Genomic DNA, 15,942 nt, shown 5'->3' with positions numbered 1-15,942 from the left:
TGCTGTTTGCTGGGAGGAAGACCAGATCCTGGGTGTTTCAAAGATCAAGGAGATGAGAGGAAAAAAGGGGCCAAGAGCTGGATCGTCTAACACTTTTATGTTTCTCAAATACCCTAAAGTGTGGTCCTCGGACCAGCCTCCTCAGTGTTACCTGTACATTAGAGAGGCAGACTCTCAGGCCTCACTGCATACCTGCCAAGTCAGGAACTTGGGGGATGGGGCCCAGCAATCTGGGTGTAACATTCTCTCCAGGTGATGGCAGTGCATGATAAAGTTCGAGAACCTCTGCCCTGTAGGTAACAAGCAGTGTATTTCATATTTTATAGTTGGTGATGTATTTTGCTTAAAAAAATGAAATTTCACTGTCATCTATGCAATTCCTAAATGTTTACTGAATATGAATGTATGGATGCCTATCTAAAATGGAGGCACTGACAGGGCAACTGTATCACTGAGTACAAATCCATTTGTATCTGAAAGATAAAGAAGTTAGTAATAGCATTTCTCAAAGTGGGTGTAAAACTAATATTGGATAATGCACATTTAGAAATTACATTTTTAATATTCACCCAAGGATATTTTTCCATTGATTTTTAGAGAGTGAAAAAGAGAAGGAAAGACAGAGAGAAATATCGACGTGAGAGAAACACATCAATTGGTTGCCTCCTGCACGAGCCCTGATCAGGGCCTGGCCAGGGAGGAGTCTGCAACTGAGGTCTGTGCCCTTGACTGGAATCGAACCCAGGACCCTTTGGTCCACCCGCCGACGCTCTATCCACTGAGCCAAACCAGTTAGGGCTAGAATTTTTTTGCAAGTATTCAGTTGCTATAAAAACGTGAGTTATCAGTAGGTGTCTAGAATTTGTTCTTTACTAAACTTTAGCCCATAAGACTGTGGTTGTCAACACTGACTGTATAACTACCTGAAGCATTTAAAAAGGAGGGAATGATATCTGGGTTCCACCAACAGAGGCTCTGTTTAATTGATCTGTGATGCAGCCTGGGCCTTGGCACACAGACTAGTCCAGAATAAGTGCGCAACAGCCATCATTATTATTATTTCCGTCATCATTACCATTATAATTTCCAGATCATAATGTTAAACCATGGCCCCATTACCTACCTACTGGCAAAGGACTCCAATTATAGACATGAACCTAAGAAGCATGGATCATCATTGCTGGATATGAGACCTATAGACGGACATACTGTCTCTGAGATGTATTTCTTAAGCTAAAAACTATAAACTGCCCAGCCAGTGTGCCTCAGTATTTGAGCATCGACCTATGAACCAGGAGGTCACGTTCGATTCCCGGTCAGGGCATATGCCAGGGTTGGGGGCTTGACCCCCCAGTGTGGTGTGTGCAAATGATGATTCTCTCTCATCATTGATGTTTCTATCTCTCCCTCTCCCTTCTTCTTTGAAATCAATAAAAAATATATATTTTTTAAAAAAGAAAGAAAACCACAAACTCTCACTATTTTAATGCTTCCTTATATAATTATTAACTTTTCTATAATGCTCTTCAAAGGTCCATCTTATTAACTCCTCCTAAAATTTGGGGGTATGAGGAGAAAGGTGTTTAGAATCGGATTTTCATTCCCATTTTCATATTGAGAAGACTGAGTGCCAGACTCCATTACTGGGACTTGGGGCTCAGACGACTCTCTCTTGGTCATTAGCTTCTTTTCTTGGCCCTAGTGCCCTGGTCGGCAAACTGTGGCTCACGAGCCACATGCGGCTCTTTGGCCCCTTGAGTGTGGCTCTTCCACAAAATACCACGGTCTGGGCGAGTCTATTTTGAAGAGGTGGCGTTAGAAGTAGTTTAAGTTTAAAAAATTAGGCTCTCAAAAGAAATTTCAATCGTTGTACTGTTGATATTTGGCTCTGTTGACTAATGAGTTTGCCGACCACTGCCCTAGTGTGTAGCCTTCCATATCTGCACACCGGCAGCTCTAAGAAATGTTGTAGTTGAACGTGCTTTACACTTGATGCCTTGGGTTGTGCATAGCATAGAAAAAAGAGGAATGCTATGTTATTTTTTCCATTCGCTAGGAAATTGAAGCTCTAAAAGAGGCAGAACTGGGCCTAACACCCAGAACTTCTCACCACCAGTCTGTTTCGTTCTACTAAGCTATGTTGTTTTGCTGTAGCTTATCTCTGTGTAGAAATTTATTCTCATTTTGTAATTTATTGAGTTTTGGGAGGTAGAGGAAAGATTTTATTGCTGGTTTCAGGTAAGAAAATTACCCAGGTAGTATATGTTCATTGTAGAAAAGTAGGAGTTCAAATAAGCAAAAATAAAATACCACTTTCCTGCTCCTTGGAGACTGACACTGGTAATGACTACCCTTCTTGATTTTTTCAGTGCATACATGCATTTACATGTGTATAGGTATATATGTATTTTTAAAAACATTTTAGCCTGGTTTTTAATGTAGCACTTTAAAAGACACTGTCTCATTTGGGTCCTATATTAATAACGCCAGCACTAACTGTATTTATTTTTTCCTAGGTGTAGGAGTCTTTAAATCCTTAGGATGTGGTTTAAGAGAATAAAATCTGCATTGCATTTTAAACTTTATTTGTTACATGATTGGTGGTGAGGTATTTAAGAAGCATTTAACTTCATGATAACTACTACCAGAGGTAGCTAAGATTATTTGAATATTATTTCTATTTATTACAAAGACAAAAATAAATTTCCTCTAGATAACAATAGATTAAAAATTCTTATATATCCCCTTCTACCTCTTAAAACAACCCAAAAGATAGAAAATCCACCTTAAATATTCCATTACCAGAATTCAAAGTGCTTTACAAAGCAGGGCAGATGGGAAAATACAAGACAGAATTGTTTTCATTTTTACTCTCATAGTCATCTAATGGTATAAATAGAAAAATATGACCCACATATTTGATATGAGCTATTACAATTATTACCTCTAGTTTTAGTAGACCATCAAAGGCTCAGAATTGCTGTTGATGAGAACACACAAAGAGAAAACACTTAGAGATGAAGGAAAACATATGGTGGAAATATCACACATTAAAAACAGGAGTTCATGAAATATATATTTTTCATAAAATTGCTTTAAATCTGTAAATACCTGTGCTGAGGAAGAATGGAAGTCTCCTGGAAATTTTAGAGGATGCCTTGGTTTCAACAATCAGAAAATAAATGTCAGAAAAATGAGAGAACCATACAGATTTATTTCTAGTCTTAAATTTACTCAAAGGGGCTATTGCAGTAGTAAAAAAAAAAAAAAAATGGGCCCTGAGGTTGGGAGACCTGGGCGTATGTTTATATGTCTATGGGCAGAGCCTCTCATGGGATGCAGTCACTTCAGAGACTGGAGTCCTTGCTAAAGGAACAATTAAGTCTTGGTTTACATCTCTGCTGTGAATCACGTTTTGTTTCCCAGGTGTGGTAATTTTCCTTTGATAGAGTTATCTTGCAGCTTGGGAGATTTAGAATCTAATGCTAACATTCAAACATTTTACGAACAACCCAGTCATCAACCATGATAACCATCATCACCACCACTATCATCATCACCATCACCATCATCACCATTACCATCACCATCACCATCACCATCAACACCACCACCACCACCACCACCACCACCCACCACCAAAACCAACTCAGTCATTACCATCAACATCATCACCAGTTACTATCATTATGATTACTTGTCATTACACATAATTAACTAGGCTTAAGCAAATTCAAATATTTTACTAAAACCAACCATACAATTTTAGCCAAGCAATGTGAATTTATAAGGAACATTAAAATGTCACCCTGGCGTTATACCTACACACTGACAGTATAGAATGGCAGGAGGTTGAGAGACACAAGAAAATCCTATATAATAAAAGGCTAATATGCAAATTGACCGAACGGTGGACTGACTGGTCTCTATGACATGCACTGACCACCAAGGGGCAGACACTCAATGCAGGAGCTGCCCCCTGGTGGTCAGTGTGCTCCCACAGGAGGAGCGAGCCCTGAGCTGGCTAACAGTTGGCGAGCACAGCAGTGGTGGCAGGAGCCTCTCCCACCTCTGCACCAGCGCTAAGGATGTCCAACTGCTGGCTTAAGGCCTAAGCCGTCAGTTGGACATCCCCCAAGGGTTCCTGGATTGTGAGAGAGCACAGGCCGGGCTGAGGGACCCCCCCCAAGTGCACAAATTTCATGCATTGGGCCTCTAGTAGACTTATAAGAACTCTTCATACATATATCCTCATTCATAAGTGAAATATGTTCATAAGAAAATGTACTTTTCAAAAATACTTTCAGAAAAAAAACAAAAAAAGAAAAAAGAATACATTTAGTAACATATTATCCATGAAAATATTGCTAATGAAGATTTTTATTAAACTACTAGAAGCCCGGTGCACGAAATTCATGCACGGGGGGGTGTCCCTCAGCCCAGCCTGCACCCTCTCCAATCTGGGACCCCTTGGGGGATGTCCGACTGCCCGTTTAGGCCTGATCCCACCAGGTGACCAGGCCGGCAGAGGAGGGATTGGGCCGAAATGTGCAGTTGGACATCCCTCCCACAATCCAGGACTGCTGGCTCCCAACCGCTCTCCTGCCTACCTTCCTGATTGCCCCTAACCGCTTCTACCTGCCAGCCTGATCACACCCTAACCACTCCCCTGCCAGCCTGATTGATGCCTAACTGCTCCTCTGCCAGCCTGTTTGCCCCTAACTTCCCTCCCCTGCAGGCCTGGTCACCCCTAACTGCCCTCCCCTGCAGGCTTGATCGCCCCAACTGCCCTCCCTTGCAGGCCTGGTCCTTCCCAACTGCCCTCCTCTGCTGATGGCCATCATGTGTCCACATGGGGGCAGGATCTTTGACCACATGGGGGCAGCCATCTTGTGTGTTGGAGTGATGGTCAATCTGCATATTACTCTTATTAGATAGGATTTTGAAATAATTATAGATTTACATGCAGTTGTAAGATATAATATAGAGAGATCCTCTGCACCCTTTGTACAGTTTCCCAAGTTGATAACATTTTGCAAAATTATACTACAACTTCACACTCCAGATAGTGCAAATTGCCACACACAGTCCACTGATCTTACTCAGGTTTCCACAGTTTTGCCAATACTCATTTGTATATGTATGTAATTGATGCAATTTGATTGCATGCATAGGTTCATGTATCCACTACAGCTCAAATAAAAACACATTGCTTTCATTTTATAATATTTAAAACTAGAGGCCCGGTGCACGAAATTTGTGCACAGGAGAGAGGGGGTCCCCTCAGCCCAGCCTGCACCCTCTCTAATCTGGGACCCCTTGGGGGATATCTGACTGCCGGTTTTGGCCCAATCTCAGAGATCAGGCCAAAACTGGCAGTTGGACACCCCTCTCACAATCCGGGACCGCTGGCTCCTAACTGCTCAGCTGCCTGCCTGCCTGATCACCCCTAACTGCCTCTGCCTGCCAGCCTGATCACCCCTAACTGCCCTCCCCCACCAGGCTGGTCGCCCCTTAGTGCCCCCCCTGCTGGCCTGGTTGCCCCTCACTGCCCCCCTTTGCTGGCCTGCTCGCCCCTCACTGCCCCCCTGTCATCCTGGTCACCCCCAACTGCCCTCCCACTGGCCTGGTTGCCCCCAACTGCCCCCCTCTGCTGGCCTGGTCACCCCTCACTGCCCCCCCTGCTTGCCTGGTCACCCCATGCAGCCTGCTGGTCAGTCTTTTAGTCGTCCTTCGCTAACCCCCCCTGTGGCCTGGTCGCCCCATGCAGCCTGCTGCTCAGTCATTTGGTCGTCCCTTGCTAACCCCCCTTCCGGCCTGGTTGCCCCACGCAGCCTGCTGGTCAGTCGTTTGGTCGTTCCTCCCTAACCCCCCTCCCGGCCTGGTCGCCCCATGCAGCCAGCCTGCTGTTGGGTTGTTACTGTGAGGGCATTGTGACTAATATGCATATTACCCTTTTATTAGTTTAGATAATGTTTTAGTTTTTTATTATCCTCCAAAGGTGACCAGTGACCAGTTATTTTTCTTTAGTATATTTATACTCTCACTAATTTAAACATATTTTATGGTTTCACTCTACTGCAATTTTTATTGTTTTGTTGCCAAACTTTTTTCTTTGGCCTGCAGAATTCTCTTCTGTTTTCCTCCTGTCTTTTTGGCAATGCTATTAGTCTCTAATTGCTTCCTTGCTATCTGATATGACAAGATGTTCCAAGCTCATCTCATAGGTTTCATTCTTCAGACCAGGAAATAACCATTTCCTCCAGAAACTTGGTTTCTTTTAGAGGTAAAATGGTGTTTCAAGGCCAAAAGTTAGGTACCAGAGAGGCTCATTTTTGGAATAATGTGTGTTTTCGTGTTTCTCTGGTGGAGAGTGAGGAACAACTTACTAAAGTCTATGCTAGTGCTCTTGATGGACTCTGAAACATATAGGTAAGACATTATATACATGTTTGAGTATCAGATTTACATTATATATGATAAAATAAAAACATACACTAGATCTGAGCTAGAAATAACTAAAGCAAAGAAACTATGAAGCAGAGATTCAGGGTTCGTGCCAAAATGAATATGGTCAAAAATAAATTTCTTTCTATACTGCTTCCTGCTTGTGTTAAAGCAAGCCATCAGTGAACTTGATCTTGGAGAAGCCATAGGTGAAATGCATTTGAAATACAGTTTTCACGGCAATAGTCTCTGAAGTGATATCAACTCAGCAGAAGTTTACCTGGTATTGCATCATACAGACAAGAATCCTCAAAGGCTCCTAGAGAAAAGTGAACTTTTAATGAACCCCCGAGGTCTTCTTTGCAGTTGCATTCCTAAGAGAGTTTATGATAGTTCGTTGTTTTTCTCCACGTCTAACTTGCGTGTAGTGGGATTAAGATTAGGCTTGGGGATTCATTAGAGCCATTGGAGGACACAGCAAAGTTCTAAGTGTAAATCTGCAAATAAAGCACCATTATTATGGAGTATTAGCTCAACATGTCTCACAGAGGTGGATAAGCAAGCAGACATTGATTGATGTGGGCACACACGTAAGCATAGAGATAGGTATAGTGACTGTAGTTGGACTTGACAAGAAGCTGGGTTTCTGCATTTGTGGAATGATTTCATCAACTTCTCATGAGATGCCCTGATTTAAAAAAAAACATAGCTTAATCACTTGTTCACTGAAGCTTGAGTTTCTCCAAATAGAGATCCCTCCTGCCTTTGGCTAACAACATCGTAAATGCCGTGTGAATATATTTGGAGTAAAGGTAGCTACACACCAGCTCAATTAGTCCCTGTACAAAGGGGTTTATCAGATCCCGTCCTGAGAGCTGATTTGGAAATTAAGGGAATTTAGAGCTGCTGGCGCTGGCTATTTGAAGACCAGAAATGTGTGTGGGTTTTGACCTTCGTCGTGTGACTTCTGATTTTCTAAGAAAGCTCAGAAAGGTCCTTGGCTTCCCCTGACTAGAGCCAGTGCTTATGGCGAAGCCATTCACTGAGGCCCAGGACAATAATGCATTGCCTGGGAGGAGTGGTATTTCACTTGTGAGTTCATTAGAGTAGTTGATGTTAACAGCACAACTCTGACCATACTCTCTCAAGACTTTCCTTAAATTGCCTAATTTACTATCCTATTTAAACATACAGCTCACAACCCATACCCCTTTCTTTGTTTTGTTTTTTTTTTTAGCTCCTATTATTTTCTAAAATATTATGTAAGTTACTTATGTTATTAATTGTCTGTCTTTCCCCCTACTAGAGTAAAAGCTCAACAAAGGCAGGGAACTTTGTTTTGTGTAGCACGGTCCCTAAAACAGTGCCAAACATAGTTTCTCATTTAATATTTATTGGGTGAATCAATTAATGTCACTCTGTTATTCAAAGACAAAGAGAGAGAATCTTAAAAGCAACAAGAGAAAAGCAGTTAGTTATCTACAAGAGAGCTCCCATAAGACTGTCAGCTGATTTCTCAGCAGAAACATTTCAGGCCAGAAGGGGTTGGCACAAAATATTCAAAGTGATAAAAGCAAGGACATACGAATGTTATAGTAGGCAGTTAGTTGGATATTAACCTTCATTGTGTGACTTCTGATTTTCTAATGAGGAGCGAACCAATCAGAAGCCTGATTAAGTTTTACAGTCTCCCCAGCGAGTCCACCCCACTAAGTGGGGGAAGGAGAAGCTAGTGCAGAAGAAGTCCTTTCACTGGTGCATGTGGGGTAGAAGCCAAAATGGTGACCATGAAGGGGATGAGAGAAACCTGGGACAATCTGGGAAAGAGATTGGACGGCTTGAAATAAAGCCTACTCTCTTCTCCCAGGCCCAAGGAAATAGAAGGAAGCTTAACAAAGGTCCCAGTCTCTTTTTTTGGTACTTACATAGGCCAGAGAACAGCTGGAAGCAGAGACTGAGCTTGACTGCTGAAGCCTTGGGTGCCAGGGTAATGGCATAGCAACTCCTGGCACTGGCCCTCCTGGTCCTGGTGGGCACCCTGGAAGCTGGACTTCTTCCACAGTGAGACTGAGCTGAATCACTTGGTCATGGATGAGGCATTGGGCATGGTGTACCTGGTGGCAGTGAACGCAGTCTCCCAGCTGAGTGCCGGGAAGTGCCTTGTTGAGTGTGGCAGCCTTTGCGGGGACCTCTGTGCCCTGTGTGCCCTTCCTTCTCTTGGACCGTACTTTTGTTTTCTTTTCTCCTAAACTCTAAGGGTCCCCATGAAACTTACAATCAGGGAAGCAGTGGGCTTTAAGGACTCTCCTTTTTGCCTCTATAATATCTTTCCCTGAGTCTAGGCAGCCCAGTCTGGGCACACTCATGCTGCTGTGATCTTGCCTCTTCTATCCTAAGCCCTTCCTTTGTTTCGCTCTAATAAATCTTACCACTTGTGCTTAAAATCTTCTTATATGTGTGTCCCTGAAATTCATTTCCTGTGACACCATGGAAGAACCTATTTATTCCAGTAACACAACCAAGATTATTATACCAAGCAAAACTACACTTTAGATTCAAAAGACAGATAAAGAGCTTCCCAGACAAGAAAATGCTAAAGGAGTTTATCACCACAAAACTAGTAGTTCAAGAAATGTTAAAGGTTCTTCTTGAAAAAGAAGGAAAAAAAAGATCAAATATATGTATAATAAAATGGCAATAAATACATATCTATAAACAACTTGTAAATTGACCAGTTTAAAATCACCTGTTGGTGAATTCACTTTCATGAACTGATTTTTTTCAGGGAAATGGCCTGACTCCTTTAGTTAGAATCAATTGGACTTTATTACTGTGATTGAGCAGTGGGAAATTATATCATTTATTAAGGTAGGGAGTATAGGAAGAGAACGTTTTTGAAGAAAGGTAGTGATATCATTTTTTAATGTGTAGAATTCTAGTTGTCTGTTGGGTGTTCAGATGTGGATTGAAATACAGATTTAGAACTTGTCAACAGGAGATGGAAGTCAACAAAACCTTTCAGGAGCTCATCGAAGCTGTTTCACATGAAGGTCTGTCAGCTGCTGTCTCATCTCTCTGGTCAGGTTTGTGTTTCTTCTTGAAGCTGAGAATACTGTATGTAGGGATGGGTTTGGTACCATATTCATGCAACTTCAATAATCTACCAGAAGACCAAGACCTAATGCACAGTTATGTGACATATATGCCGACTTTTATTATATGTAAATCTCCACATGCCCTGTGATGTGCCATGTATAATATATAATTTAAGTTAGAAATAAAGAAGGAAGCCATCTTCCAAAGATTCCAGTTTTGGAAAGGCGACAGTACTGCACAAATAGAAAGACAAAATAGCTGTTTTCATTCTGTATTATAACAAGTCATCAGGTAACATGGCTTTAAGGAGCCCTGCTGAAGATGCATTTGGAAATGAGGTTGCCATGGAAACTGTCTCTGATGTCACAAACCCCCCCTAGAGCTTTCAGAGAACCCCCAATTTTGTCTTTGCACTTGGATCTCAAGAAGAGCTTACAGTAGGTCTTCTGGTTACGTCAGAGATCCATTCCTATGGCACAGTGTAACACGATTTTTGCCATAAGTCGGGACCCACCTACATAAGCACCTACGTCACTCACACGGAGAACATACACAGCAGTAATGAAGTGAAACAGTAAAAAAAAATTAAAAAAAAATAAAAGAAAGATAACAATTCCTGACCTTTACTTGTGGTAAATAATAAAAAACATAAAGCACATATGTACATATGTCAAAATGACAGAACTTTTTTTTAATAAATAAACTAGAGGCCTGGTGCACAAAATTCATGCACAGGGGGATGTCCCTCAACCCAATGGGATCGGGCCTAAACAAGCAGTCGGACATCCCTCTCACAATCCAGGACTGCTGGTTCCCAACCACTCACCTGCCTGCCCACCTGATTGCCCCTAATCGCTTCTGCCTGCCAGCCTGATCACCCCCTAACCACTCCCCTGCCAGCCTGATAGATGCCTAACTGCTCCCCTGCCAGCCCGATTGCCCCTAACTGCCCTCGCCTGCAGGCCTGGTCACCCCAACTGTCCTCCCCTGCTGGCCTGGTAACCCCTAACTGCCCTCCCTTGCCAGCCTGGTCACCCCAAACTATCCTCCCCTACAGGCCTGGTCACCCTTAACTGCCCTCCCCTGCTGGGCTAGTTGCTCCTAACTTCCCTCCCCTGCAGGCCTGGTCCCGCCCAACTGCCTTCCCCTGCAGGCCTGGGTCCCCCCCAACTGTCCTCCCTTTCAGGCCTGGTCTCCCCAAACTGCCCTCCTCTACCAGCCTGGTCTCCCCAAACTGCCCTCAGCTTCCCTCCTCTGCCGGCCATCTTGTGGTAGCCATCTTCTGTGTTGGAGTGATGGTCAATTTGCATATTACTCTTTTATTAGATAGGATAGGAGATGATGACATAACCATGACACAACATACGTCGAGTCTGACATAACCCGAGGACTGTCTGTATTTTAATGAATTATTTTTCTCCTTTATTTTCAGTGGGATCGACAACAGGGATTGGGGTCCATGAGAGTTACTCTGGGTAGTGGACAATTCTCCGTGATAACAGAGTAAATAGACAGATGAGGCACCATCATTGCTGAGTCTTATCTGGGGGTGAGCAAGTCCTCGCTGCTACACCTGCACACCCTCAGAAACACACACAGGCCTGTGTGCAGTGGTTTTAGTTGGACTTGCCTGGAGGAAGATGGATTCTGCCTTTGTGGTTTGATTTCCTATTTTCCCCAAGAGGACTTCTGCCATTAACATAGAATGAAACATATATAATCCACTGGCTATCAAATCTTTCATCCTTGCCCAGCCAGTGTGGCTCTGTGGTTGAGCGCTGACCCATGCACCAAGAGGTCACCAGTTCGATTCCCACCAATTTGATTCCCACCAGTCAGGGTACATGCCCCGTTACAGGCTCTATCCCCAGTAGGGGGTGTGCAGGAGGCAGCTGATGGATGTTGATGTTTCTCTCATCAGTATTTCTATCTCTCTCTCCCTCTCCCTTCCTCTCTCTAAGTTCAATAAATATATATTTTAAAAAATCTTTCATTCTGAATATGTAAAAAACCCCTGGTGAGGGGTGTAGACTGCAAGTTGCCACACTAAACTGTATTAGTCCCTATATAAGTGAAATGCCCTCTTAGACAATTTGACAATGTGTGTGGGTCACAGTAGCCAGAACCGTTGTCTGGAGACAAAACTGGGTGCTGCCAGTAACATACATCAAGTGCCTGTGTTTGCTTCAGAAACCCTGCAAGGCCCCTGGCCCCCGTGAAGTTTAGAGTTGGACAGACCAGAATTTGACTCAAGGTTCTGGAACCTACAAGCTATGTGTGCCCCTCCCTTTTAAAGTGGAGATTGATAGGCCTAACCCATATGGCTGTGTGAGGAGCAAACACGGTAAAATTATCTATGCGTTGCTTTGGGTCCTTTGGAGGAGGGTGCCAGGTCAGATATACAGTATATAGTAAGTGCTCAATAGAAGCACAAGAATTATTTTGACCACAGAGCTCTGCTCTTAATTGTACTTGGAGAGATGTAACCTGAATGACAGGTTAGGCCATTAAAAGCCCCACCAAGCATTATCAAGGGCCTAAAAAACTCTCCTTCTTCCTTAGGGAGCAGTGATCCTGAGGGAGCCTCCGTAACTAGGTCACTGCGGGCTCTGCTCCAGAATTAAACGCTCAGTCCCCAGTTACCCATCGGCGTTATCCAAGGTGCTGCCTCATCCCTAGAAGCTGGACAGGAGGCTCGGGACAAAACCAGGCCGGGATCGTGTTCTGCAGCTCCACAGGAGAGCCAAAGCCACCTGGAGGTTTTGATTTTTAAAGGAGAGAAGCAGAAGCAGAGGGGTCTGAGCTCTGAATTGTCACCTCCTTTTCACCAGGGCCATCTGAGTCTCCAGGAGAGAGATGGGTGGGAGCCAGCTCAGTGCAGCGCTGTGACTCCAGGCAGAAGGAGGGGAGTGCCTGCCTGGCCAGGTGGGTCCTGGAGCAGAGAGGTTAACCTCCAACCCCGGGAGCCACTTAGAAGGACTGGGACTTGTGCAAGGAGCTTACTGGTAAGCCCAGTGTCTTCATCTGTAAAAGGGGTTTAATCAGAGCGCCCCAGAGCATTAAAACAGTGCCACTAGCATAGTTATGCTGGGGTCAGTGTTTCTTGGGTTTAATTAGTCACTTTACCGTACTACTCCAGGATTATTTTCACGCAATATTCCACAGCCATCCCAGCTAAAGGCGAGGCAACACGACCTCATCTTCCTGTTCTGATGAGCACTGACCGAAGGTGGACGGTCTAGGCAGGGCCAACTGGCTTCAGCCTCTCAACAGCTCCCGAGAGAAGGTCTTACAGAACTTGAGCGAGGGCTTTAGAGGGAAGGAAGAGGCAGGCTGCAGGGTCACCCCAGCCAGGCTCGGTGGACTTTCTCCTCAGTTGGATTCGCCCTTACCTGGGAGGCAGATTTCACCCACAGTTACTAGCATGGCTCAAGGCACTTTGGGACCATAAAGACAGAGATGCAGGTACAAGAAAATGCCATCTTCTTTCCCGTTCAAAACCTGTGTTCGAATACTGTTCTCAAGAATGGGGTTCTTCCCCTCTCTTTCTCTAAGCAATTCTTTTCCTTTTCCCTCCCAGACCCTCCCGGAGGAGAATGGCTGCAGATAACAGCTCCTTGGTGACAGAGTTTATCCTCTCGGGCTTGACAGACCGGCCAGGACTCCAGCTCCCCCTCTTCTTTCTGTTTCTGGGTTTTTACCTGGTCACTGTGGTGGGGAACCTGGGCATGATCACGCTGATTGGGCTGAACTCTCACCTTCATATTCCCATGTATTTTTTCCTCTTCAACTTGTCCTTCATAGATTTGAGTTTCTCCACTACCGTCACCCCCAAAATGCTGACGAGTTTTGTCTCAAAGAAGAACACCATCTCCTATGCGGGATGTGTGACTCAGTTCTTTTTCTTCTGTTTCTTTGTGTTTTCGGAATCCTTCGTCCTCTCAGCCATGGCATATGACCGCTATGTTGCCATCTGCAAGCCACTGTTGTACACGGTCACCATGTCTCCGCAGATGTGTTTGTCCCTTCTGCTGGGAGTCTATGGGATGGGGACTTGGGGGGCTGTGGCGCATATAGGACATATAATGTTTCTGACCTTTTGTGCTGACAACCTTGTCAATCATTATATGTGTGACATCATTCCTTTCCTCGAGCTGGCCTGCAACAGCTCTTACGTGAATTTGCTGGTGGTCTTTTTTATCGTGGCCGTTGGCATTGGGCTGCCTATTGTTACCATTTTTATCTCCTACGGCTTCATTCTTTCCAGCATTCTCCACATTAGCTCCACTGAAGGCAGGTCCAAAGCCTTCAGCACCTGCAGCTCCCACATCATGGCAGTTTCTCTTTTCTTTGGGTCAGGAGCTTTCATGTACCTCAAACCGCCTTCTGTTTTACCCCTTGACCAGGGCAAAGTGTCTTCTCTCTTCTATACCATCGTGGTGCCCATGTTGAACCCATTAATCTACAGCCTGAGGAATAAGGATGTGAAATTTGCCCTGAAGAAATCCTTGGACAGAATAACTTCCGTTTGGAAAAGAAAAACTAGGAATTGAGAACACAGATGAGGAATTTTTAATTTTATTTCTATTTTTACTTTTGATAAGGAATTCAAGCTTCATGTTTTCCATTCTATATATAAAGGAAATTTTAACTGTCCCAAATGGGTTTATTCCCTCTCATTCTCATCCCCTAAATCTTCCTTCTTCATTTTATGAAAATAGTTTCTGCAATTATAGAGTACCCAATATTGAATGGGGCTTCAGAATCATTTAGTCTAGAATTTTATATACTGCATCACACTTTGGAGAGTCAGAAGTATTTGTAGGTTGTCCGGGAATATAAAGCTTTCTGGTGGCAGAGCTGGAACTGACATCCCAGCTTGAATCCCAATCCAATTTGTTTTCCCTTATGTCATGTTTTCTTGCCCCATCTCTTTCTTGGAAGATTTCATTTCACATGTTAGTTGACCTACCACGTCCAAATTGCAAATGTATTAACAGTAATCTCATGCTACTTTCACAAAATAATTTCAATACAGCACATTTTGTAAGAGAGTAGTAAGTGAACACTTTTGCTGAGTTAGTCTTGGCAAAATGACAAGATGGGTGCCTGATGAATTTTGTAGTGTGGAAGTGGGAAGTACATTAGGTTTCACAGGCAGGAATGACGACCACTGGATTGGTGGGTGGAGTAGTGGGACATCGGTGAGGGAGCTAGGGCTTCCGGGGAGAGAAATTGAGTTTGATGGGGTGTAAAGATGCTTGGTAGAGGTGTCATATCAAGGCTGAGACAGAGTTCAGAGTCTCATTTCAAGGGTTATCTTGGTTGTGGTCTAAGACGATTGGAAACTGCAATACCTAATCTGGTAGTCAGGTTCATGATGGTATTGAGCCGTGGTTGGCAAACTGTGGCTCGCGAACCACATGCGGCTCTTTGACCCCTTGAGTGCGGCTCTTCCACAAAATACCACGGTCTGGGCGAGTCTATTTTGAAGAAGTGGCGTTAGAAGAAGTTTAAGTTTAAAAAATTTGGCTCTCAAAAGAAATTTCAATCGTTGTACTGTTGATATTTGGCTCTGTTGACTAATGAGTTTGCCAACCACTTTTATTGAGCACTTGAAGTGTGGTCATCCAAATTGAGACATACTGTAGGTTTGCAAAGTAGGTGTAAAATACACACTGAATCTTGGGAGAATATGAAAAATAATAGAAAATATCTCATGGATACTTTTTTACTTGATTACATGTTGAAATGATAACATTTTGGATATATTACGTTAAATAAAATAGATCATTAAAATGAATTTATCTGTTTCTTTTTTAAGGTATCTAGTAGAGAGTTCAGAATTGTATATATGGCTCACACTCTGTGTCAATGGGTGACACCGGTCTGGAGGAAGTCACAGAGCCCTTGGTGGCTGTGGGTACCAAGCTGTTGCTTCTTAGGAGAGGCAATTGCTATAGAATTTTCAGGGATTGCAGAAGCCTTGATATTGTAATAATGAGGCATATGGGTAAGAGATGGTGACCTCATGATAAGTTCATAAACCTGCCATATTAAGTAATAGAAAATGGAGCTTTATGTTTAAAAAAATCCATTCTTTTTAGAGAATTATTTAGAGAACTAAAGGCCTGATGCACGAAAATTCATGCAAGAGTAGGCCTTTCTTCCCCTGGCTGCGGGCACCAGCTCTCCTCTGTCACCCGGGACCTGGGCTTCCCTCGCAGCCCTGGCTTCGTCCAGAAGGTCATCCGGAAGGATGTCCGGTCTAATGAGCATATTGCACTTTTTATTATTAGTGATAATTTTTGCCTAAACTCAACTATTATTGATAACAGTTTCTTTAAGAAGCAATGGCAAATGAAGTGCTGGGAAATATTTTGAATCATGGACTTTTCC

At 43.6% G+C, this 15,942-nt stretch overlaps 1 protein-coding gene across 1 annotated transcript; it reads left to right on the top strand.

The window, feature by feature from the left end:
- Positions 1-13,133: 13,133 nt before the first annotated feature.
- On the top strand, positions 13,134-14,096 carry LOC129148151 (olfactory receptor 8B12-like). The gene has a single exon (XM_054712848.1). It carries the CDS (start codon positions 13,140-13,142, stop codon positions 14,094-14,096), a length of 957 nt encoding a protein of 318 aa, XP_054568823.1. The 5' UTR covers positions 13,134-13,139.
- The last annotated feature ends 1,846 nt before the right edge of the window (positions 14,097-15,942 follow it).

The sequence above is a fragment of the Eptesicus fuscus genome, chromosome 23, assembly GCF_027574615.1.
Source record: "Eptesicus fuscus isolate TK198812 chromosome 23, DD_ASM_mEF_20220401, whole genome shotgun sequence".
NCBI lineage: Eukaryota > Metazoa > Chordata > Mammalia > Chiroptera > Vespertilionidae > Eptesicus > Eptesicus fuscus.
Note: the sequence above shows the minus strand (reverse complement) of the source record. Positions and strands in the feature narration are given on the sequence as shown.